Consider the following 25,869-nt stretch of genomic DNA (forward strand, 5'->3'; position numbering starts at 1 on the left):
AACCCACTTTGCTGCTGGATTTCACCATGTGAAATGGCAAAATCCACTTGTAAAAAGTTTGCCAAAAATAGACTGAAAAGTGTGCTATTCCGCATGTGTGAACGTGCTCTGCAGCCCGTTATCACATCCGTGTCCACCACCCCAGACTCTTCCCGCAAAACTGGAGTTGGCAGAACCCTACACAGAAATTTATTGATCTGGCTTTACTTTTATTGTTATGACGGTCATTGACCAGACAATACATATTTCTGCACGGGAGGTTTTGCCTTGGATCTGCCGCTCTCTAGAGGCACATTTTCCCCATCAGGGTTCTCAAAACTCTGCATGGCGGGCTTATTGTTGAGTTTTGAGAATTTGGATGGGAAAATGTGCATCTGGAGAGCGGCAGATCAAAGGCAAAACCTCCCGTGCAGAAATGGTTCACAAGTTCACACAAGGTTGGAAGAGACCACAAGGGCCATCCAGTCCAACTCCACCCCCGCCATGCAGGATCCCACAATCAAAGCGCTCCCCACAGATGGCCATCCAGCCTCTGCTTAAAGACCTCCAAAGACGGGGACTCCACCGCCGAACAGCCCTCACCGTCAGAAAGGGGTGATATTCTCATCTATAAATCCGGGGTTTCTCAGACTCTGGCAGGGCCGGATTTAGGTTTGATGAGGCTCTAAGCTACTGAAGGTAATGGGGCCCTTTATATGTCCAGCTGTCCTTTGTCAACAACAAATTGTTGCTGTTTTTTGTGTTCAATATATGCTATATGGTAATTTATAGACCTAATAGGTATCTCGCCCTGACCTGGATGGCCCAGGCTAGCCTGGTCTTGTCAGATCTCAGAAGCTAAGCAGGGTCAGCCCTGGTTAGTACTTGGATGGGAGACCACCAAGGAAGTCTAGGGTTGCTGTGCAGAGGAAGGCACTGGCAAACCACCTCTCTGTTAGCCTCTTGCCATGAAAACCCCCAAAGGGGTCACCATAAGTCGGCTGCGACTTGAAGGCACTTTACACACACACACACACACACACATATGCTATATGGTAATTTATGGACCTAATAAGTATCTTGCCCTGACCTGGATGGCCCAGGCTAGCCTGATCTGGTTAGATCTCAGAAGCTAAGCAGGGTCAGCCCTGGTTAGTATTTGGATGGGAGACCACCAAGGAAGTCTAGGGTTGCTGTGCAGAGGAAGGCACTGGCAAACCACCTCTCTGTTAGCCTCTTGCCATGAAAACCCCAAAAGGGGTCGCCATAAGTCGGCTGCGACTTGAAGGCACTTTACACACACACACACACACACACACACACACACTAGGTATCTAAAGCCATTTGCACATAACAAAATATGTCTTTTATCAAAGTGGGTAGCCGAGTTAGTCCGTCTGCAGTAGTAGAAAAGGGCAAGAGTCCAGTAGCACCTGCTGTATCTGAAGAAGGGAGCTGTGGCTCCCGAAAGCTCCTACCCTACCAGAAAATATTTTTGTTAGTCTTTAAGGTGCTACTGGACTCTTGCCCTTTTCTTTTATCAAAGTAATCGTTGAACTGAAATACAATTAAGAAGAAGCATATTAATAGTGAAATAATTATTTCCTTAAAAAAATTTTTTTGAGTGGGGCCCTAAGCTACAGCTTGTTGAGCCTATACGTGAATCCCCGGGTGTGTCTTTTTCTCTTCCCAGGCCCAGGCATGTGGGGGGGCGGGGGAAAGTCGTGGTCGCTGCCCCCTGGGCGCGGAGGGAGGGCGGGGGGCTCGGGTACCTGCTCCTGGCGTCCCGCGCGCGGCGGCCGTCGGCCTCTTCCTTCCCGCGCCGCCGCCCGTTCCGCTTCCGCCGCGTCACATCCGGCCGGCGCTTGGTTTCTGCCGGGCGGGCGGTGAGTCACGGGGCAGGAGGGTGGAGGTGAGTCGGACCCCGGATTAGGCCGCGCCTGGTCGAGGAGGAGGAGGAGGAGGAGGAGGAAGAGGAGGAGGAGGAGGAAGAGGAGGAGGAAGAGGAGGAGGAAGAGGAGGAGGAGGGGGGGGTCGCCGTAATCCTTCCTGCTCCCCTTAGGGCCCTCAAAACTAGGCCGCCCCCCCCGTACAAAATGGGGGTCCCGAGATGAGGCCCAAACCCAAACACGCCCCGAAGCTCCTCCCCCCTCTCCCCCAAACCCAGGAAGCACCCAAGGGCCTTTTCCCCAGTGATGCAGGGACCCTTTTTTTTTGCAACGCCCCCCTCCCCGGCTCAGGTCACCCCTTCTCCCGCCCCTGCATTTCTTTCTTTCTTTTTTAATATAATTTTTATTATATTGTCGAAGGCTTTCACGGTCAGAGTTCATTGGTTCTTGTAGGTTATCCGGGCGGTGTGACCGTGGTCTTGGTATTTTCTTTCCTGACGTTTCACCAGCAGCTGTGGCAGGCATCTTCAGAGGAGTCACACTGAAGGACAGGGTCTCTCAGTGTCAAGTGTGTAGGAAGAGTAATATATTCAGCTCAACCCAACCCCTTTCTGACTATATATTACTATATTCTATATATATATATATATATATATATATATATATATATATATATATATATATATATAATATTCAGCTCAACCCAACCCTTTCTGACTATATATTACTCTTCCTACACACTTGACACTGAGAGACACTGTCCTGCAGTGTGACTCCTCTGAAGATGCCTGCCACAGCTGCTGGCGAAACGTCAGGAAAGAAAATACCAAGACCATGGTTACACAGCCCGGATAACTTACAAGAACCCATATTTTTTTTATTTTTCTTCATTTAATATATCCATAAAAACAATATAATAATAATAACAAAGAGAAAAACAAATACCGTAGTATTCTAATTTAACAATCAAATGACTTCCCCCTCTCCCTCTTCAGTCTAAAATTAAATTGTATAATCTTTTGCTAACGGGACTAATCCCAATATTATTTTAATTAATCTGTTCTTGTTGTATCCAACATTATGAAGTCAATACCTAATATAAAAATTAATACAAAGTATGAATAAGGGATTAGATCAATGATTCCCTCCCCTGCATTTCATTGCCGCATCTCCCAAGAAATGTGGGGGGGTGGGGGGACCTCCCATTTCCGCGTCCCAGGAGGTGCCTTGTAGGATCAGACCAGTGGTCCAGCCAGTCCAGCACCCTGTTTCACACTCTGGCTCACAGCTTGTCCCTCAGGATCAGCAAATAGGGCACAGACAGGGTTGCCAGGTCGTGCAGGAATTGCTGGAATTACTGAGATATGACGGACAATACACTTGTGTGTTGTCCATTACATCTCAGTAATTCCAGCAATTCCTGCACTTTTCTTCCTTACCTGTGGTATCAGTGCAGTGGTTTTTTTTTTTGGTTGCTTAACCTCCAGGTAGTAGCTGGAGATCTCCAGCTATTACAGCTGACCTCCGGCCGATAGAGATCAGTTCACCTGGAGAAAATGGCCACTATGGCAATTGTTCTTGCCATCGTATTCCCTATTATGGGTGTGAAAGCTGGACAGTGAAGAAAGCTGATAGGAAGAAAATAGACTCCTTTGAAATGTGTTGGAGGAGAGTGTTACGGATTCCGTGGACTGCCAAAAAAACAAATCAGTGGGTTATAGATCAAATCAAGCCTGAACTGACCCTAGAAGCTAAAATGACTAAACTGAGGCTGTCGTACTTTGGTCACGTCATGAGATGACAAGAGTCACTGGAAAAGACAGTCATGCTAGGAAAAGTTGAGGGCAGCAGGAAAAGAGGAAGACCCAACAAGAGATGGACTGACTCAATAAAGGAAGCCACAGCCTTCAATTTGCAAGATCTGAGCAAGGTTGTCAAAGATAGGACATTTTTGAGGACTTTCATTCATAGGGACGCCATGAGTCGGAAGCGACTTGACGGCACTTAACACGCACACACACATGGCAATTGGACTCTGCGGTATTGAAGCCCCTCCCCAAACCCAGCCCTCCTCAGGCTCTGCCCCAGAAATCTCCAGGTATTTCCCGACCTGGTGCTGGCAACCCTAGACATAGAGGCCTTCTCCTGTTGCTCGCCTGATATCGGAAGCTAAGTAGGGTCGGCCCTGGTTAGTAGTTGGATGGGAGACCCTCAGGGAAGTCCAGGGTGTGGTGCCACACAGAGGCAGGCAATGGCAAACCACCTCTGTTAGTCTCTTGCCTAACATGGGGTTGCCATGAGTCAGCTGCGACTTGATGGGACTTTCCTCCACCACCACCACCAGTCCGATGTTGCCTCCTAGCCCTGGGTTTCAGAGGTGTATGGTCTCTGGGTGTGTGGAGATGGCCACTGAATCGGTTCTCAAGCCTTTGTGCTAGTGGCCATCATTATACCTGCTAATGAGGATTCTGATCAGTTTTAGGCATGGCGCTGGGAGGAGTTCAGCAGTACTCCACATTTTTTTTTCCTTACAGAAGGCCCTCTGTTCAAATCCTGCCTTGTCCTTAAAAGAATAGATGATAGTAGGGTTGGGAAAGTCCTTGCAACCTTGGAGAGCCACTGCCAGTCAGAGTGGACAATATGGGATTAGATAGGCTGGTTTTGTATAACGCAGCATCTATGGCAGTGCTAATTAAGGTGCTGTGAATGGGCGTGACAGGTGCTCGGTATCAGTTGCATTCCAGAAGGATTAGAAAGGGTTTGCTGGTTTCCTCTCAGATTCCTGCTTTGACTTAATTGGTATCTCGTGTAAGAATCAGCAGGCTAGTTATTTTCTTGTAGAAAATTCTTTACAAGAAAATAACTGGTGTACTGTAGTGGCTCAGAGACTGAGCAAAGAATTCCAAAAGTCCTCGGTTCGGATCGCTGCCACGAACGATTGCTGCTTTAGGCAAGACACTCTCTCAGCTTTCGCTTCATCCCTTAAAAGATGGAGGCAGTAATGAGTCACCTTGCAAGATTGATTGTATGAATGAAGGAGATACTATATGTGAAATCCTTGGAATAATATTTTGCATTGAAATTAGTGCTTTGAATACTTGAAAGTACTCCAATCAGGCGTGGTGGTTGTTTTGGAAAATTTTCGAAGACTGACCCTGAAGATGAGCGACATTAATTAGCTGAGGATTCTTCATTTTTTTTTAATAAAGAGCAAAGTTGGGAGGGGGTGATACAGAGGGGAAAGTACCATTACATTGTGTAATATAAAACTGGTCTCTTGTTCATATAGACAGAGAAACAGTTATTGGTGTATTTAATCTCCTTCGAGTAACAGAATGTTTAAAGTTACTTTTCTTTTTTTAACTGAATCTTTTTCTGCATTTATGTTTAGTTTTTTTGAATGGTACAAGGTTTTATAAACGTTTGCGTGAAGCAAAGAAGAGGAAAGATGGCGTCTACAAGTAATTCATTTGTTTCTTTTACGTTTCTCTGGTGCTGGGTCTGTGGCTGTCTCTAGAAGAAGGAATAGACTGGTCTGCAAAGATTACTCCTGCTTTTCTGAAATAACTGAAAGGAGAACTGCAAGCTTTTGGGTCAGGAGTGGGGTGGAGAAACCATAAAAAAATTGCTGAGGCTCTGTGATCTGAGACAATGGTGTTGCTGCATGTCACAAACATGGTATCCATGTAACAAAAGCCATTGAATCAGTGGGCTTAGAAGGCTGTAACTGCTTAGATCAAAAACTTACAAAAAACCCTGCTGGATCAGATCAGTGGTCCATCTACTCCCGCATCCTCGTTCGCACGTTGGCCATCCAGTTTCCCTGCAGGACCAACAAACAGGGCATAGAGGCTGAGACTCTTCCCTTGGTGGTGCCTTCCAGCACTGGGTTTCAGAGGTTTACTGCCTCTGGAAGTGGAGGTTCCCTTTACTTCCATGGCTAGCAGCCACTGATTGGCCTCTCCTCCATGCTCGTGGCCATCACTGCATCCACTGGCACCCTTTTATTTATTAAGACCAACCCAAGACCACCCAACCAGTTGGGCAAGCTTTCAGGTTCCCTTGTAGCCTTCCCTAAGGCCCATCAGGAGATGGACTGTTTATTGAAGGGTGCTTGTCTGCTAGGAGTTTGGCAGCACATCCAGGCTGCAATCCCAAGGGAGTAAGCCCCATGGAACAACATGAGACTTACCTTTGAGAAGACCTGCTTAGGATTGCTCCCTCGGTCTCCTGGCTTTTCTTGCTTAGCATACCTACACCGTGTGCTCCAATTACACCAGGCTCCCTGCCCCAAATGGCTGCATTCTCCTTATGCTTCCAACTGTGACGTTACACTGTACGGTTGGTATACCTTTTGTGATGCTCAAGCCTGTGATCGCACCTGAACCTTTAAGCTGCTGATCATACCTTATTTGAAAGAGCTAGGGATAACTTTTACAAAAGCAGGGAAGTCTTGAAGGGCTGAGTCTTGAAGCCATGAATGTTATATGCTTAAAATCATGAGAAATTATGGAGGCTGCATATGCAGGGTATGCTTTCCCTGTTGCTCTTTTATTTCTGATGCCTTCAAGTGTCTCTTAGTAAGCTTTGGGTCTAGAATGTGTAGTTGTGAGTGACTCACAGAAAGTTCTCTAGTTCTCTCAAATAAGGTGTTTGTTGGTGTGCGCGCCACTCTTCTGCAACTTCTGGCAAGGAGAATACCAGAGCCTGTATTGTTAGGCCAGTTCATAACTATGCCATTTTGCTTTTTTGTTTTCTGGACACAAGAACAAAAAATGAGCAAAAACAAGGATGACGCGCCCTATGAATTGGAGAGCCAGTTTGTACTCCGACTGCCACCGGTAAGAGGCCCTTTATAACAATTACCTTTTAAAGCCCTGCCTTATTCTGCAGCCAAAGATGGTCAGCTGGGCAGTGTGATGTAAGGGGAGGGGCAGAAGGTCCCAAGTTCAATCTCCAGTTGAAGGGACTAGGCAAGTTGGTGATGTGAAAGACCTCCGCCTGAGACCCTGGAGAGCCGCTGCTGGTCTGAGTAGACAATACTGACTCTGATGGACCAAGGGTCTGATTCAGTGTAAGGCAGCTTCATGTGTGTTCATACCTCTCCCACACCCCTGGTCCCTTTCTTCTAAGGAATATGCTTCTACTGTACGGAGGGCAGTCCAGTCCGGAAGCGTCAACCTGAAGGACAGGCTCACCATTGAGTTGCATGGTAAGTGAACAAGAGTTTTGATCTGTTGTCTGTTTGTCCTTGCATCTGCACTCAAGTGCTCAGGCTTAGGAAGACATTTCTGGGCCTCTTTGCCCCAAGTTCCAGGGAGCCCAGAAGGACTGTTCTACAGGTTGCTTCGCCACCTCTCTAAACTGGGGACAGGATAGAAGATGACATTGTAAAGATAAAATGATAATAACGTGTGTCAAGTCGCAGCAAACGTAGGCAATTGTATTGCCAAGAGGCAAAGAGGTTCTTTTCCATAAGGGCAATAAGCAAACCAGCAGTGGTAAAGGAAAACAGTTTTATTGAAATCTCTGTAATAATGGGATATCAACAAGTCACAATCATAAATAGAGAATATACTCATGTCCAGCTGCAGGAACCCTGAAAAATGACAGCGGGCAGGGTCCAGGTGTCATTCTTCCGGGTTCCTTCAGCTGAAGGAATGTGGGTATACTCTCTGTTCATGATTGTGACTTGTTGATATCTCATTATTGTAGAGATTTCAATAAAACTGTTTTCCTTCACCACTCTTGGTGTGATTATTGACCTCGAATCCCTTAGCGGAAAATAACCTCTTTGCCTCTTGGCATTACAGTGACTCCATAGGGCAGGGGTGTCAAACTCAATTGTTACGAGGGCCAGATTTTACATAAATGTAACCTGGTCGGGCCAGGCCATACCTCGCCAGCACAGTTTGAGAGTGGAGGTGGGTGGGTGGGTGGCTGCCTTGGTTGGCTCCCAGGCTGGATAAGAGCTCCCAAGGGGCTGGATCTGGCCTTCGGCCTTATGTTTGACACCCCTAGCCATAGGCTTTTCAAGGCAACAAACAAATAGAGGTGGTTTGCCATTGCTTGCCTCTGTGTAGCAACCCTGGACTTCCTTGGTGGTCTCCCACCCAAGTACTAAACAGGGCTGACCTTTCTTAGCATCCAAGACCTAACAAGATCGGGCTGGACCATCAATAATAATAACAATGATAAAAATTCCAGAGGGGTAGCTGTGTTCTGCAGTGGTAGCACAATTAAACAGGAGTCTGATAGCATTTAAAACACTAACAAAGCTAATTCCACTATAAACTTTCATGTCCTTGCTCACTTTATCAGATGTCCATCTGAGGCAGTGAAATTTACACTTAAAAGTTCAAGAAATAGAAAGGAGGGGGGAGTGTGGAGAAGTTACAAGGAGAGGCCAGTATTAAACAAAAATGAAAGTGGAATCAGCCCGTTCAGAGTGAGTGAGAATCACTCCCAGTTGCTGATTGGTAGGCAGGGTGGGATGAGAGCTAAACCTAATCATGGAAAAATACAAAAGTGAGTTACTTTAAACAGATTCAGCAGGGGAGTACCGAGGCCATATACAGGTACCACTGAATTAATTAGAATCTGACAAACAGAAAAAGAGTGGGTCATGCTGAGATATCAGCATCTGCAGTGAGTGAGGTAACCCAGGTCCTTGTTCAAGTTTGGTAGCAGTGCATCAGGAAGACCGTATTTCTTCCCGTACTTAGCTGGAGATGGAAGGAACATGGAGTTCTGACCTGGTGGCCCTCGTGTAAGTTTCCCACGGCTGTGCTGTAAAATTGTATAAATACCCAACAGGTCCAGATGGCATTGTAAGTGCCTTAAAAGATCCAACCGCTTTTCCTGTCTTTCCGTAGGGGACGGGCGCCATGGGATTGTGCGCGTCGACCGTGTCCCGTTAGCTGCCAAGCTGGTGGACTTGCCCTGCACCACAGAGAGCTTAAAAACCATCGATAAGAAAACTTTCTATAAGACTGCAGATATTTGTCAGGTGGGTGCTATCAGGGAGTCCGATTCCTGACTCACCCCACCTCCTGCTGCATTTGTAGGTGGACATTCTTTAGATGCTCTTCTCTAATGGCATTCTTTCCCCCATCTTATTCAATGGCCCTGGAAATCTTGTTGGAGAGCCAGCTTGGTGGTGCTTAAGAGTGGTGGTTTGGAGCGGTGGACTCAAATCTGGTTTGATTCCCCACTTCTTCACATGACTGGCGGATGCTAATCTGGTGAACCGGGTTGGTTTCCCCACTCCACATAAAGCCTGCTGGGTGACCTTGGGCTAGACACAGCTCTCTTAGAGCTCTCTCAGCCCCACTTACCTCACAGGATGCTTGTGGGGAGGGGAAGGGAAGGTGATTGTAAGCCAGTTTGATTCTTCCTTAAGTGGTAGAGAAAGTCAGCATATAAAAACCAACTCTTCTTCTTCAAGTCCATAATGTAACTTCTTACAGTTTAGCTGTCCTTTTATCCTATCCTTGAGCACTGAAAATTCCTTCTTGAAACTTGAACTTCTTGATCTTAGGAGGGACTGTGGCTGAATGGGAGAGCACCTGCTTTGCATGCTGAAGGTCCCAGGTTCTATTTCCTGGTCTCTCCAGTTAAAATAATTAGTTTGTAGGTGATGTGGAAGACCCTAGAGAGTCATTGCCATCCAGAGTCAACAAGGCTAACATTGTTAGATGAAGGTTCTGGCTCAGTATAAATCAGCTTCATACATCCTTTAGATGCTTGTCTGCTGATACCATTATTAATGAAGCATTGAGTCTGCCTGGAGGCTTTCCTATATCTGCAGTTATCTCTTTCATATTTGGGGGACTTCAGATGCTTGTGTGCACTGTGGATGGTGAGCTGTACCCCCCTTTGGAAGAGCCAGCAACAAGTACAGACCCCAGAGCCAACAAGAAGAAGGACAAGGATCGAGAGAAGAAGTTCATCTGGAACCATGGCAGTGAGTAGAGGAATTCTCACCCTGTTCCTCTTTCCCATTCAGTCTTTGTAGTGGTTAAGAGCGGTGGTTTGGAGCAGTGGACTGTGATCTGGAGAACCAGGTTTGATTTCCCGCACCTCCACATGAGTGGCAGAGGCTAACCTGATGAACTGGATTTGTTTCCCCACTCCTACACATGAAGCCAGCTTGGGCTAGTCACACTCTCTCAGCGCCATGTACCTCACAGGGTGTCTGTTGTGGGGAAGGGAAGGTGATTGTAAGCCAGTTTGATTCTCCCTTAAGTGGCAGAGAAAGGTGGCATATAAAAACCAACTCTTCTTCTGCTTCTTTTTCTTTCCACTGATCCTGAAAGAAGTGAGAGAATGCTTAGCAATGCTGCCCAAGGGACCACCCACTCACCTTCATTCATTTCTGCAGCAAAGAATACCGGCCTTTGTTCCACCTCTTCAGAGGGAGCCTGTGGCTGTTCTCTTCTGCCTCACTTGGCGACAAGGGCAGGAGAGGGAGGACAGTTTCTTTAGTCGTTCGCGTGCCCTTCGCGTCTCCTACTCTCCTTTCTGCTAACGGATTTGCTGCTTTCTTCCAGTCACTCTCCCATTGAAGAACGTTAGGAAGAGGCGGTTCAGAAAGACAGCCAAGAAGAAGGTGAGTTGCATCACCACCACCACCCCCCGTGTAGCAGGAGCTTTGTTGTACAAATCAAAGGATCAACACACACTCCTTCCACCATGGGAAAGAACAGGACAGTTCTCACAGAATCCCTTTGTGCATGACGAGCCTCAAAAACTCAGTTATTTATTAAATGATGTAATATTTGTTGCTTGGACATGCCAGGGCTAAAACTGCCATTTGTTCAGAGATCAGGGCGAAGGAGGAAAGGCATTTTCAAAACCAACTCAGAGCCATAAATTCTGCCCCGAGCATTGTTCAGCTTTAAAGGAACTTCTTGACAGTGCAGTCCTACACAGAGTTCAGCTTTAAAGGAGTTTCTTACAGCACAGTCCTATGCAGGATTTACTCCAATCTAGGTGCGTGGACTGGGGTAACTTTGCTTAGGATAGTTTCAGGAGTGTAGTTATGTTGATCTGCATTAGAACAGCAAGATTCTAGTCCATTAATACCTTCCAAGACCAAGATTATTTCCAGGGTATAATCTTTCGAGAGTCAAAACTCCTTTCCTCAGATCAAGGGAGCGTTGACTCTTAAATGCTTACACCCTGGAAATCTTGTTTTTTAAGGTGCTACTGGGCTCAAATCTTGCTGTACATGGGATTGCACTGTTAGTGAGAGACTGGGGGGATATTAGAATGTTACACAAGTTGGTGGCTGCCTGGTCAGTCCCCACATAAAATCCAAGAAACCCAGAACACAGTCCACTTAATGCCGTGTATTAGGATCAACCAAGTAACACGTAAGTGTGTGAGTTTTTGCATTCTCCAGAACTCTTCTTCAGCCTGGATGTTACCAAAACAAGGGGAATGGACAGTGTTTCAGGACATGGTGTGAAGTCCTAGTCCAGTGTGCATTAGATGTTAAATGCAGAGCTACAATCCTTAGAAAACACAAATTGCTACACCCTTTACGTCCGGACTTTCTCATGTCAAGGAGCTGGAGAAGAAGGGGGCAATAAGATGGACAGGAGGGGAGAGAAACAGTTATGAAAGTGAACAAATAAATCTTTTCTGCCTCTGCTAGTTTTTCCACTTGAGGCTCTGATCCCTCTCTGTGCAGCCTCCATTTCTACACAGCACTTGCATTCAAGAGGTCGTGCACCTGATGAAAGCTTTTGCCCTACAAAAACTGCCTCAGTCAATGTGTTAGCCTTTAAGGTTACCCAGGACATCATGTTCAGAGCCAGCATGGTGTAGAGGTGGTTAGGAGCGGTGCCCTCTAATCTGGAGAACTGGGTTTGATTCCCCACTCCTCCACATGAGCGGCGGATGCTAATCTGGTGAACCGGGTTGGTTTCCCCACTCCTCCACATGAAGCCAGCTGGGTGACCTTGGGCTAGTCACACTCTCTCAGCCCCACCTACCTCACAGGGTGTCTGTTGGGGGGGGAGGGAAGGTGATTGTAAGCCGGTTTGATTCTTCCTTAAGTAGTAGAAAAAGTCGGCATATAAAAACCAACTTCATTCAGAATTTCAGATAAGATATAGGCAGTATTCTTTGGCAACGTGCTGCTGAGCTCCATGTAATTACTCTGACCTGCAGAGAACTGAGGAGGGGGAAGTCTGCTCATTGTATTGAAAAATATAACATGAACAGGGAGCAGTGTTTCAAGAGACACCTCTTGCTTCAAGCATTTGTAGGAACAGTACCAGGCTGTCTTTATTTTTTTTTAAAAACAACAACACCCTTCCCATTTATGTGTGCTGTTTAATTTTTTACAGTTGTTTTAATGTTTTTGACTGGTTGCCGCCTTGGGGATCATAAGGTTGTTGGAAAGGTGGCATAAAATGTTTTAAACAAAATACTAGAGGACATTCTCAGGCTTCTTCAGATTGGGGGGAAACCTGTGCTGAGAAAATGAATGAATCCAGCCAACTGTTGCTTTCTAAGGCAGGAGTAGCCTTCTGCACAATAGAAAAGAGCAAAAGTCCAGTAGCACCTTAAAGACTAACAAAATTTCTGGCAGGATATATGAGCTTTCAGCTCACTTCTTCAGATAAGGCTAGAATGTGAGTTCATCTATCCTTAAGGAGAGAAGAGTGAATTAGACACACAATGGCAATAGTGTGTAAATGTCAAAAGCAAGTAAATGACATTAGCAGGTGTGATTGGATTAGGTGTGATATGCAGAGGGGGAATAGGCGTGGAGAAATCAGCATTAGTAATGAGACAGGAATCCCAGATCTCTACTCTCATCCCGATGTTTACTAAGCAGACTGTGTTTGGGGGGTGGTTTTGCCATTGCCTTCCCCAGTCTTCTTCCCTTTACCCCCAGAAAGCTGGGTACTCATTTTACCGACCTCGGAAGGATGGGAGGATGAGTCAACCTTGAGCCAGCTACCTGAAACCAACTTCCGTTGGGATCAAACTCAGGTCGTGAGCAGAGCTTGGACTGCAGTAATGTAGCTTACCACTCTGTGCCACGGGGCTCCTTTTTCTGATAGACATCCCCAAAAATGCCTTGTTGGCTGAGCTGGCCCAGCATTGGAAGAAACTCGGCACCCAGCAGGCATTAGACAGGCTGCCAGAAATTGCCCTGCAGTCCACTAGAGGGTTGCTTCCTACCCATTCCTGTCCTAAGGTTTTTAGTAGGGTTTTGGGGAGGGAGGTGAGGTTTGTTTGGCATACTCAAGAGACCATCAGGGCTAAGAAAAGGGGGCAGTGAGGGGTTTGGGAGTGCAATAAGAATGTCCTGGAAAGCAAAGAGGCAAAAAGGTTGCCAGTATTTTATAAAAAAATTTTTTTTTTGCATAAAACATTTCTATACTGCTTTTCCAGCCAACTCAGGGTCCCCAAGGCAGCAAAATATGTTTGAGGCATGGGCGGCAGCTGACAGGGCTGATTTTTTTGGCTGAGACAGCACCTGACTTGGGAGTGTTGAATATCTACCTTTTTTTTCTCTTTTCCCCCCTCTCTGGCCCAGTACATTGAGTCCCCAGACGTGGAGAAGGAGGTGAAACGCCTGCTGAGCACAGATGCTGAAGCTGTCAGCGTCCGTATCCTTTCTTAAAAACCCCAAATGGGATTTGCCTTGCGTGGACCCTCCTTGCATCTCCTGAATGGTAACCCACAAACACAACTCTCTGCAGGCACACGCTGCAAATACAAACACCCAGGTCTGCTGTAGGATCTAGTAATACAAGACCATCAAATGCACATAAAATACTCTTATTAATTTATCATAAAATAGTTGCCCACCTACCTTTCCACTGTTGAGGCAATTTCCTAAATTCATTGCAAGTGCAAAAATGTTGACAAGATCTAATACATTACATCTAATACATTATTTTGGTAATTATAACTTGAGTTTTGGCTGTGATTGGGAGTCGGAGGAGAAAGAACAAGAGGATATTGTGACAGCAGGTAGACTTCCCCTGACTATGGAAGATCCACTGATTTAGCAATTTGTAATAATCTCTTTTCCTTTCTGTAAAATGTATTAGGGCAGCCAGGGAATAGCTTGTTGCTGGGCAGAATATCTCTGTATGTCTGTGTGCTAAGGAAGTGGGTTAAGAGTCATGGAGAGTCAGAGTGAACTATAAACATTGATAGGAGAAACTGGATAGAACTGAACTGTACTGCGCCGCCTCTATGTCTGGAGTGCTATCAGCCTACCCTGAATGTTGATGAGTTGTCATATCTTGAATTTGGATAAATATCCCTTCCTCAGTATGATCGGGGCTCAGAGATTTTTACTCGATAGAGTGCTCTGGGTCGCAGCTGCCAGAATAAACTGTTTTCTTGAATAATGATCTGCAGGTCTCTCTCTCCCCCCACGAACCCCCGTTTGCCGTATCAATATTGAGACCAAGATATACGGACCTGGAGGAGTGGGGAATTCCAGAGGGAGCAAAAGATGTTATAGTGGCTCTGTGGGAGGGGCCGTGGCTCAGTGGAAGAGCCTCATGCAGAAGGTCCCAGGTTTAATCCCCGGCATCTGCAGTTAAAGGGACCAGGCAAGTAGGTGATGTGAAAGACCTCTACCTGAGACCCTGGAGAGCCGCTGCTAGTCTGAGTAGCCAATACTGACTTCAATGAACCAAGGGTCTGATTCAGTATGAGACAGCTTCATGGGTTCACCCCAAAACTCTGACTTCTGGGCTTTTGCCTCGCAGTTCCGGCATGCTTTTCATGGCAGCAAGAAGCCTGAAAAGACTAAAACAAAAACCTTCCTGATAGTCCAGATTCAACTGAAAAATAATCTTTTTTCATTCAGTGTCACAATCAAGGCCATGTTGATTTATTTTTTTGAGCATTCTGGCAGTAGGCTTATGCTAGAAAGAGTTGATGATGGGTTTGCTTAGCCTTAGCGTGAGGGGAGGCTGAGAGAGGGTTTGATCTGGCACCAGAAATACATTAGAAGATTAGCACGGTGGTAAGATTAGTAAGGTGATAGCAAGTAAGTATAGTTTCAGGTCATAGGTACAGGAGCACGTAAGACTTTATTTGTGTCAAATATGGTCAGTAAAGCAAAAGGCGTTAATTAGGCTGGAGAGAAAAATATGGGTGGAAGATCAGAACAGGTACAGACACTGATTTATATGGATGATGAGAATGGGAATTCTCACTTGCCAAAGGACGTTGCTCTAGAAACATGAGGCCTCTTCTCACTGAACTGGTTTTCCTTTGACTCTTCTGTGCCTGCTGTCAGGCTGGGAAATCATTGCAGAAGACGAAACGAAAGAAGCTGACCACCACGGGTCACTCACAGGCTTGGATATTTCTTCCCCTGGGATGTCTGGACACAAGCAGGGCCATGGCTCCTCAGGTAGGGCGGCTTTCTTCCCTCTGGTTGTCAGCCGGCAGCCCCCTGAAAGTCCATGTGATTGTTCTAGACGCTTCTATCGAGATGGCGGAACTCAAACCACAGGCCCTGGGTGAAAATGCTGGCTTGGCGGTCCCTCTCTGCCATAGCTTGCTCTTAAGCCCATCCCATTTTTTATCCCAGCCTTTTCCCAAGGAGCTCTGGGTGACATACATAAGGTTTCCTCCTCCCTTTTTATCCTATGGGATGGGGTGAGAAAGCGCAGCTGTCCAATGATCATCTGGCAAGCTTCATGAGTGAGTGGGGATTTGAACTCTGGTCTCCCCAGTCCTGCTCCAACTCTCTAGCCATATACCCCACCGACTTCTCTTAAATACATCTGTGGTTCATTTTGCCAGACTGACTTCGGAGTATAGAATAGTTTACTCTTGGAGCCCTGAAGCAGGGCTGGAATTTCTGGCAGCCTCTTTAAGGAAGAAGGATGCGTCTAAAACATGCCGGTAGAGGAGATGGATGGATGAAACTGCAATGTTGGCAGCATCTTTCAGGCTGAAATTTATCGTGACGTTAAGAATTTGTCAACTGTCTTCACCCATCCTCCCTTTTTCCCCTTTGCTGCTTTACCCAAGTCGAACATGATGAACTCAGGGAGATATTTAATGACATCAGTAGCAGCAGCGAAGATGAAGATGAGAGGGATCACCATGACGATGAAGACCTAAACATCATGGATACAGAAGAAGATCTGGAGAGAAGGTTGCAAGGCAAGCTGAACGAGTCGGACGGACCACAGCCAGAGAACGAAGGGACCAACCAGATAGGTGAGCACCCGGAGGGGGTGGGGCCCATGCTGATGGGTGACTTGAATTGGTGGTTTCTGCAAGGACATGCGGTGAAATACATATGGTTTATTTCACTGAGGATGCCAACTTCTGTGTTCTGTCTTCCAGCCCTGGGGATCCTGAAGCAGATTGACAACCTGAAAGACAGGCTGCAGGAGACCCAGGAGCGCCGGAAGCGCCAAGAAGATCTCATCATGAGAGTAGAGAACCTGGCCCTCAAGGTGAGTCCAGTCTCAGGGTCCCTGTTCCTCACTCTATTCAGCTGAGATTAAAAAAAGCTAAAGGTAGTCCCCTGTGCAAGCACCAGGTAATTCCTGACCCATGGGGTGATGTCACTTCCCGACGTTTACTAGGCAGACTATGCTTACGGGGTGGCTTGCCATTACCTTCCCCAGTTGTCTACACTTTACCCCCAGCAAGCTGGGTACTCATGTTACTGACCTCGGAAGGATGGAAGGCGGAGTCAACCTTGAGCTGGCTACCTGAAACTGACTTCTGTCGGGATCGAACTCAGGTCGTGAGCAGAGTTTTTGACGGTAGTACTCCAGTTTACCACTCTGCGCCACGAGACTCCTGGGATTAGGGAAGGTTTATAACCAGGAGCAGCCTAGTTAGGCAGATCGATGTCCCAGATAGCCAGGAAACCCTCCTTGAACAGTGGCTTTATAACCAGGAGGCATCTGATTCAGTAGAAAAAGATGTCCCAGATAGCCAGATGACTTGGACTCACTTCCTTGCTAGTCATCAGGGAAGTTCCAAAAATGAATAAGCAATTGTTTTGTAAGGGGAACAAGGCAACACTTTCTTGTTTCACCTTACTCTGTGGCCTGTTAGGCTTGTGGAAATCTTACATCAGTGTTACAAATCAGATTATGCAAACGCCACGGCTTGTACTTCCCTCTCTTTTTTTACTGCTGATTGTTGGCTTCACAGTTTGATTTTATTATGTTGCTTTTGATGCTTTGGCTTTTTAAATTTGGTTGGCATTTCATTGCTCCTTGGTGTTTTGGATTTTAGGCTGTTTCTACTACTGCTCAGGATTTCTAGTTTATGATGTGGTCTCCCCCCCCTTTTGGGTTTCTAGCTTCATGAGCTGCGCTGAGCGCTGTTTTTGTGGAAGGGTGGGATAGAAATGTTCTCAGTAAATGAACTGCCCTCCTTTGTAGGGTTGCCAACCTCCAGGTGGTGGCTGGAGATCTTTCGCTATTACAAATGATCTCCAGCCGATAAGAGATCAGCTCACCTGGAGGAAATGGCCACTTTGGCAATGGGACTCTATGGCATTGAAGTCCCTCCCCTCTCCAAACCCTGCTCTCCTTAGGCCCCAAATCTCCAAGTATTTCCCAACCTGGAGCTGGCAACCCTACTCCTTTGTGATATACCTAAGTGGGGGTCAGTGCAAGCAGGAGACCCTGGTGTACACCCTGTCCTCTCAAAAAAAAATATGAAGTTGTGTCTTCACATAGAGAATCTCAGCAACAATGGTCGTGTTTTCTTCTTTTTTCCAGACCCGTCTCCAAGCTGTGCTGGATGAGTTCAAGCAGCAGGAAGAGCGGGAGAAGCAGGAGGTAAGTCGTTTACATCTGCAGCGCCGCTGAGTGGAACAGGGGCCCGACCTGCTTGCAAACCACCAAGCGGCAGAAACCTGCAAACTTGTCAACAGTGTGTCAAACCGCCCCAGTGTGCTTTGAGTAGGAAAAGCTTTTCATCGGGAACGGATTTACCGTGCTCGGTAATCTTGAGCGTGAAGCTGAGCCACCAGCAAATGCTACGTACTGTAGCTGAGCATCTCTTAAGTGGAGATGTTCTTGGATCACCTGGCAGACACAGCCTTTCTTTCCTTTTGCATCACTGATGTCTCCTTTTTCAGTCTAGCGGTATTCAGTTATGGGAACTAGTCTTGGCATTTCTTGGACTCAGACGTTCCCTCCCTGCCTCCTCCTACGTTCCATCGCAGTTGTACTTTCTGTCTTGCAGCAAAACTATGGTTTTTAGAGACCAGGGGGTTAGCTACATTTCCCCTGTCAATAGTGTACACAAACCACATGACTATCCCTCAAGGGAAATCTTATTTCACTGGTCTCCGTAGTTCCACAGTTGTGTACACTATTGAAAGGGGAAATGTTGTAGCAGGCATCTTTGTCTCTAAAAACCATAGTTTTGCTGCACGTCAGAAAGTACTTTCTGACGTGCAGCAAACCATAGTTTGCCAATGTCAGAATCACAAACTTCAGCTTTTTTCCCTAGCCTCGAGCAGGATCACAGTTTGTTTCAAACCAGGAAGACTTCAGTAACAAGGAGCATTCAAACCCGAGGACTTTCTGAAGTCCTTATAATGACTAACCTCAGGTTGTCATGATGTCTGAATGTGGCTTGTGTACTAACCTTAAACTTCATTGTGGCCGCTCTAAAGGAGCCTTTTGCTGTCCCTTTCATTCATTCAAGGTGACTTCCCAAGGCTAGGACAGATTACACCCTAAATGGGGAGTTTACCCAGGCTCCCCTCCCATTGCCCAACAGTGTTTCATGGAGGCTCCATCTTCTGCTCTGGCTCCTTAAAGTGCAACCCCAACAGTATTATACCTCTCTAAGTCTGTTGACTCAGGATGTAACTTTGGAAGGGGCTGTGGCTCAGCGGTAGAGCTTCTGCTTGGCACGTAGAAGGTCCCAGGTTCAATCTCCGGCATCTCCAGTTAAAGGAACTAGGCTGGTAGGTGATGTGAAAGACCTCTGCCTGAGACCCTGGAGAGCTGCTACTGGTCTGAGTATTCAACACTGACTTGGCTGGACCAAGGGTCTGATTCAGTATAAGGCACCTTCATGTGTTCATGTGCTCCAGGCCGCCCTGCTAAATATTACCTACAGTTCTGAAGGCTCGTGGCTTACAGCCGTTGAGGGTTGGGTTGTTTGACCTGTTAGAGGGCGGCAGGGATTGAAAGTCTACTTTTTGTCTCTTGAAAGACAAGACTGTGCTGGTGGTGAGAGGACAATTGTGGGGAGAAAGGTAGAGAAAAGAATGGCGCTGTTGGGGGGAAAGCCACGGCTTCTCAGCGAATGAGAGAGTGGAGCATGAGAAGGGGAGAAAGGGCTGGCATTGCTTGGTGTGCGTGGGATGTATGTGTGGGTATATCCCTCGGGTTCAGCAGTGATGGTGGCCGGGAGGGAAAGGTCTCAGAGAAAGGTTTTAGATGTAGCCGGAACAGCTTCTGGATCTTGAATAATAAGGGCTAACAACGCCATCCCTTTTCTCTGCAGTTGGCCTCTCTTCAGGAGCAGCTGGAAGCCCTTATGGAGAAGTGAGGCTGAGCCTGAATCCCCTCGGAAGTACCGGAGGCTGTGCCATCCAGAGAGTTCCAGAACCTTCCTTTGGAACTTGAAAACGGAAAATTGCCAGTGGGAACTCATTATGTTCCAGGACTGACCAACAGGCTCCTGTTATGGTCTGGTTTCTTCCGGGAGCTGGTTGTTGTCTTCATAGACATAAACCAAAAAATGCGGACACCAGTGAAAATGAGATGACCCTTGAGACAGTCATATGGTTTGTGTACACTGTTGAAAGGGGAAGTGCCGTTGCAAGCATCCCAGTCTCTAAAAACACCGACTTTTTTAAACTTACAAATTAGCTAAAGTGCAACATTTATTGTTTATTGTTTTCAACTAGTTGCCCTTTGGGAGCAATGTGGAGCAACGTGGATTGAGTTGTTATCTGGAGGAGTGGCTCAAGGGGGTGCCTGGGCGGGGCACCTTCTTCCCCTTATCAATAAATACGCTTTTGCAAAAAAGGCGTGGGGTTTCATGCTAACCTTCCGCTGATATCATTCCATATTTATCCATACAAAATGAAAGTGAATAAAGTTGCATGTGTGTTCATGTTCCAGAGTGTTTTTTAAACACCTTTCCATTATCAACAGTACTGCAGAGCAATAGGAGAAACGCAGCTCTTTAACAGAGATCATATTCGAAAGGTCATACCCCCCCAAATCTTCTTGGGCTCTAAGTTGCTATTGGACTCACATCTAACTGTTCTGCAGACCACCATGGTCACCCTCCTGAAACTATCTTCAGCTCTTAAGAAAAGCTTTCTTGACCTCGTATGATTTCAAATGCTGACAGCAGTATGTTCTTAAGGCCCCAAAACTGAGGGGTGGAATGGCTTCTTAATTTTTATAATCTCTTCTTCGTTTCCCCTTTATGCTGTACTGTATTCTTTAACCATTAAGCAAAGGACCTTACAAAATGAATGCTGAATGGTGTTTGCGGCCACAATCTCAATTATCAGGTAAAATCATGCATGTATAAGTTGTTTGAATGTCTATTCTGCTTGTTCTTAGAACTGTTAGGTGGTGTGCTTTATAAAAACCTTTAAAAAAAGATGCATTCAGACCTCTAAATATACCTTATATACCTAGAGCCAGCGTGGTAAGAGCGGTGATTTGGAGTGGTGGACTCTAATCTGGAGAACCGGGTTTGATTCCCTACTCCTTCACACAAGCAGCGAACTCTAATCTGGTGAACTGAGGTGGCTTCCCCACTCCTACACATGAAGGCAGCTGGGTGACATTGGGCTAGTCACAGCTCTCTTAGAGCTCTCTCAGCTCCACCTACCTTACAGGGTGTCTGTGGTGGGGAGGGGAAGGGGATTTTAAACTGGTTTGATTCTTCCTTAAGTGGCAGAGAAAGTTGGCATATAAAAACCTCCTCCTCTTCTTTCCATTTTATTATTTATGAAAGCATCAAACATACAGGAATAAACTGTTGCAGCCGTGTAGTCTTTGGAGAGGGGGGCTTTCATGGTGAAAGAAGATATAATATTTTAACTCTCTCAATTTGTATGATATATGTGATGCCTGTTTTGGAAAAGCGGCCATTTCCTCCAGGAAAACTGATGTGTGGTGTCTAGAGATAATTTGTAATTCCAGGAGATGTCCAGGCCTCACCTGGAGGTTGGCAGCCCTAGCTACAACCCTCCTCCCTTGCCGTTTGTGCAGGGAATTTGTACATAGGAGCATATAGCAGAATTCCCTTCTGATCCCCAACTCTGGTCTTCAGTTGATACAGCCTGGCTAGGTTTACCATTTCCTCTAACAAGATCTAGGATGGGGATGTTCTCTGGCAACACCCAGAATGATGTCAGGATGGCACTCATTTATTAAGTAGCTTAATCTGCTTTCAAACATTAAACTGGCAAATCCTGGATTAACCTGGTAGGGCAGGGAGAGCATCAGAAAGGCAGAGTAGAATCCACCAGAGAAGGCGTTGGGGGACGGAGAGAGGTCACCCGCTGCTTCAGAAAGAGTTTCCCTTAGAGCAGGGATTGCTTCTGTCCCAGTGAGTTGTGACTGGCTTTAGGGCTTGGAGCCCCCCAACCGGAATCAAGGCCCGTCAAAACAGAGTTGGGGGGGGGGTTGCCGAGAAGGCATTTCAAAGAGTAGGGAACCAACCCCACATCACCTGGAGAACGAGAAGGACCTGCCGGCAATTCAGCCATGGAGGAAACGTACCTGCTTAATGTGGAAGGAGTAAAGAAAAAGATTTTACACGGAGGCCACGGGGAGCTGCCGGATTTCAAAGAGGGGAGCAAGGTAAACTTGCTAGCACTAAAGTGGTACACAGAGGTGTAGTGTAGATCTACTTTGAAGCAGCTGTGTTAAGGAACTGTGGTCCCGGATAATTCTTCCCTAGCACCCCAGGATCCTGGCTCTGTTTCCTTCCATCCTGTCTGTAATCCCTAGTGTCTGACAGTTTTTTTGGGTTCCAAAGCTCACTTTGAAAAAGGTAAACGTTTATAGCCTTCCTTTCTGTCAAGATTGGCCTTGAAGGCAATTTATAATATTTTTAAAAGATACAGAACTATACATTAACACCAACACAATACTTTAAATCCAGAACAGAATAGCAGTTAAAATAATGTTGGTTGGCTTCATTTGCTAGTGAAAGCTCAAGAGAATGGGATGGTACTTATCCTAGTGCCAGATGGTAACATGGGCGCCAGATGGATGTGCTTGGGAAGGTAGTTCCACAGTTAAGGTGCCACCACAGGGAAGGTCCTGCCTCAGGTAGCCATTTACTTAACATCTAATAATACTCAGACAGACAAGCAGATGGGAGGAGAAGGCTTGTTAGATAACATGGTCTAGATGTTAGAGCAGTAAAGGTTTATTCTTTGAGCTACTGTCTCATCTATCAGTGATCCAGTGCTTCTAGACCTTACCATCAGAAGAAAAGAGAATAATTTCAAATAATCTTCCAACTATGAACTGGAAGCTGACTCTCTCCTGCGTACTAGACATGAAAGTTGGGTGTTAAGCACAGTGGAAGGCCAGGACTTCCAGTTGTCTAGATTTGGACTACCTGGAGTCTAACACTTGTTAATTTTCATCCATCTTGGATGCAGATCGTTTTCCACTTCCAGACACTGAAGGATGACTTTGAGCGAATGGTCATAGATGACAGTCGTGAGTCTGGAATCCCCATGGAGATCATTGTAGGAAAGATGTTCAAAATCGAGGTATGGGAGATCTTGTTGACTTCCATGAGGATCGGCGAGGTGGCAGAGTTCTGGTGTGATCCTATTGTGAGTATGCAGCTGTGCCAGTCCTATAAAGGTAAAAGTATTCCTGACCCATGGGTGACGTCACATCCCAACGTTTACTAGGCAGACTATGTTTACGGGGTGGTTTGCCATTGCCTTCCCCAGTCATCTACACTTTACCCCCAGCAAGCCGGGTACTCATTTTACTGACCTCGGAAGGATGGAAGGCTGAGTCAGCCTGGAGCAGGCTACCTCAAACCGACTTCTGTTGGGATCGAACTCAGGTTGTGAACAGAGCCTTTGACTGTAGTACTGCAGCTTACCACTCTGCACCACGGGGCCTGACCTATAATGCACCCTTTAGGTAGAGAATACAATTTCTGGAATCTCAGCACTATAGCAGAGGTGCAGCAAAAGAGGATACTGGAAAAGAAACTTGGACTAGAAGGGTCTGGGTTCAAATATCTGCTCACCATAAACTCACTCTATGGCCTTGAAAGAATGGCCCACTCTTGGCCTGAGCTTTTCCATCCGTGAAATGGGCATGATAGTGAAAATCTCCGTTGGTTATTGGGACAGCATGGAAGAGAAAGAAAGGTTGTAATTTACTTGGAAAAAGAACCTAACAGTTGAACTGAAAATTATAACAAAATACTGACATTATTTATATATAAAAATAGTTGCTTATTTTCCAACATAGTTGATGATAAAAAATCAATGTAAATGACCAATAAGTAACCCAAACGCATTTCAGCATATGTGGCTTTCTTCAGTGGTCATATATATATTTAGTATGCAAAACACAAGCGCCCATCTGTTGAATAAAGCTATAAGGAGGTTCTGGCAGCAAGTTAATTCTATTAGCCAATAAACACTTTCAAAACAAGCCCCAGCAATTAGCAATTCAATGACCTTCTGTAAGGCACAGCCTATGCAGTCTTAAAGCTGAACACACACAATTATAATCTTTCTTCTGTATTTCGTAGGAGTTAGAAACTGTTGGCGCAAGATTGTTATAGTTTACAGATTTCTACTTGTTAGAAAAGTCTCTGTTAAATGCTTTGCAGTTCCTTTTCTTCCTTTAAATGATGACGCTAGGAGAAGAAAGCCAAAACTGGGTTAGTGAGCTGTTTCCCAAGAAACCCACTCAGGGCTCATGCTTCCATCAGTTCTCTATCAGCCAGGGTAATTTAACAAAATATACAGGAGCACATCAAAGCGTGCTCTCAGAATTCCATGCGGTGATGGTTAGTTATATACATATACACGTATTTTAGAAACATCCAGAAATACATACAAGGTATGCTGTAAAGTAATAACCTTCTATATTGTGTGGCCTGTTGTCACGTGTCGTTGTAAAACATGGAATTTTCACCATTTAAATTGGCTCACACAGAGGTCTTGTAATGTATTTCCAATGTCGTACAGCTGGGTATATCATCAATCAATGAAAAATCGTATTGGCCAATACATTCCATAGTCATTTACCTGGAGCTTGAGGGATGGGATAGGGCAGGCCATACAAATTTGGCACCTAGGTGATTCCAAAGTTAACAGTTTTCTGTAAGCACCACAGAATAAAATGGGATTTACTTCTGAATAGACCTGCTTAGGCTTGCTCCCTAAAACACTGTGTAAGCCAGGGGTGGGGAACCTTTTTTCTGCCAAGGGCCATTTGGATATTTATCACATCATTCGCGGGCCATTCAAAATTATCAACTTAAAAATTAGGCTGCTATATTCTTGGGCGGTCCTAGCAGCTCCATAGCTAACGACTCTTCTTCAAGGGGAAAAAAAAGGTTCCTCTTCTCAGCAAAACAAACTCACATCCACCTTGAATAGAGGCTATTCCTGTCCACGGGAGGGGGTGGATCACCAGTCTTAGATCCTTCTGAGCTAGAGATCTGCCAGGACCCATGAAGGGCCAGACCAAATGATTTCACGGGCCTTAAATGGCCCCTGGGCCTGACGTTCCCCACTCCTGGTGTAAGCTATATCAACAGAACCAGGCAAATTAAGTAAATTTATTTATATTTGCATCATGCCATCTCTGCCAATCATGGAATAGGGGGACAAAAAGCTTTTTAGGGCACCGAAGCCCCTGCTTTTGACTGATGAAAATCCTCCTTCTTCCTGGCTTCTGAAATTTTACCATTCCCCCCCCCCCCCACACACACACCATTTTTAGCCTTAAGGGCTAGATGTTTGGTTTCTTAAACAAAACAAATCACAGGTAAAGCTGAGATTCTCTGCATGCCAGGTTCTGCACCTGGAACTGTGCTGCTTATCAGAAATATTTCTATCCAGTGCTCTCAGTTTATTGCTCCTGAGGCAGCTTCCAATCTCAATTATTAAAATGGATGTGATTATAGACTACAATAGCCCCGCTTGCAGAAAGAAATTGTGCCACTTTCTAAAGCTGGCTTCGATGTCTACAGTGCTATGTGGTTGCCACGTTAAGTGGTGGTATAACAACTGCTCAATGCAACATACCATTTGCTCAGACCCCTACCCAACTACCTATCTGCTACTTCTCTGCTTTATTCTCTTTGTATGTGTATGGCTTGAGAGCCAGTGTGGTGTAGTGGTTAAGGTGTCAGACCTGGGAAATCCTGGTTCGAATCCCCACTCTGCCATGGAAACTTGCTGGGTGACCTTGGGCCAGTCACACACTCTCAGCCTCAACCCTGGCTAATATTTGGATGGGAGACCTCCAAGGAATACCAGGGCTGTGATGCGGAGGCAGGTAATGGCAAACCATCTCTGGATGTCTCTTGGATTGAAAACCCTATGGGGTCACCATAAGCGAGCTATGACTTGATGCCACAAAAATGTGTATGACTTGGGTTAAACTGGATAAAGCATTCTCTGTCTCCAAGGCCTTCCAATGGACATCAGAGACAGGCAGGAAAGGATTAAAATAAAATCCAGTTGAGGGGGGAAAGGGAGGAGGAGGGTTAAGCGCTTCCAACATATCAGAGATTTACTAGGTTGTGGGCAAAATGGACAGGATCTATTTATTTGGATCATAGTTTGTAATAAATGATATACATAGGGCTGCCAGGTCCCCGCCCCCCTCCGGCGGGAGGCTATGGGGCTGAGGTCGGGATTGCGGGATTTACAGCCGGAAGTGCTGCCTCGCGAGGGGACTTTTCCTCTTAGTTTGACTGATAAAGCGGCCCTTTACCACTAAGAGGAAAAGGCCCCTTGCGAGGCAGCACTTCC

At 46.0% G+C, this 25,869-nt stretch overlaps 2 protein-coding genes across 2 annotated transcripts in view; one reads left to right on the plus strand and one right to left on the minus strand.

Annotated features, from left to right (window-relative positions):
* The window catches only part of RPL36A (ribosomal protein L36a), a 102,482-nt gene that overhangs the window by 54,504 nt on the left and 22,109 nt on the right, over positions 1–25,869 (minus strand). The gene's annotated exons all lie outside the window — the stretch shown is intronic.
* The window catches only part of TAF7L (TATA-box binding protein associated factor 7 like), a 94,963-nt gene continuing 74,320 nt past the window's right edge, over positions 5,227–25,869 (plus strand). The window contains exons 1-12 of the mRNA XM_056859744.1: positions 5,227–5,329; positions 6,636–6,709; positions 7,002–7,080; positions 8,744–8,877; positions 9,708–9,834; positions 10,421–10,479; positions 13,429–13,501; positions 15,157–15,273; positions 15,900–16,091; positions 16,221–16,333; positions 17,621–17,680; positions 19,368–19,429. Of these exons, the coding sequence (XP_056715722.1) occupies positions 5,269–5,329; positions 6,636–6,709; positions 7,002–7,080; positions 8,744–8,877; positions 9,708–9,834; positions 10,421–10,479; positions 13,429–13,501; positions 15,157–15,273; positions 15,900–16,091; positions 16,221–16,333; positions 17,621–17,680; positions 19,368–19,412 (1,134 nt within the window). The 5' untranslated portion in view covers positions 5,227–5,268 and the 3' untranslated portion in view covers positions 19,413–19,429. The remainder of the gene's footprint in view (positions 5,330–6,635; positions 6,710–7,001; positions 7,081–8,743; positions 8,878–9,707; positions 9,835–10,420; positions 10,480–13,428; positions 13,502–15,156; positions 15,274–15,899; positions 16,092–16,220; positions 16,334–17,620; positions 17,681–19,367; positions 19,430–25,869) is intronic.

This window comes from Euleptes europaea, chromosome 13, assembly GCF_029931775.1.
Source record: "Euleptes europaea isolate rEulEur1 chromosome 13, rEulEur1.hap1, whole genome shotgun sequence".
Lineage (NCBI taxonomy): Eukaryota > Metazoa > Chordata > Lepidosauria > Squamata > Sphaerodactylidae > Euleptes > Euleptes europaea.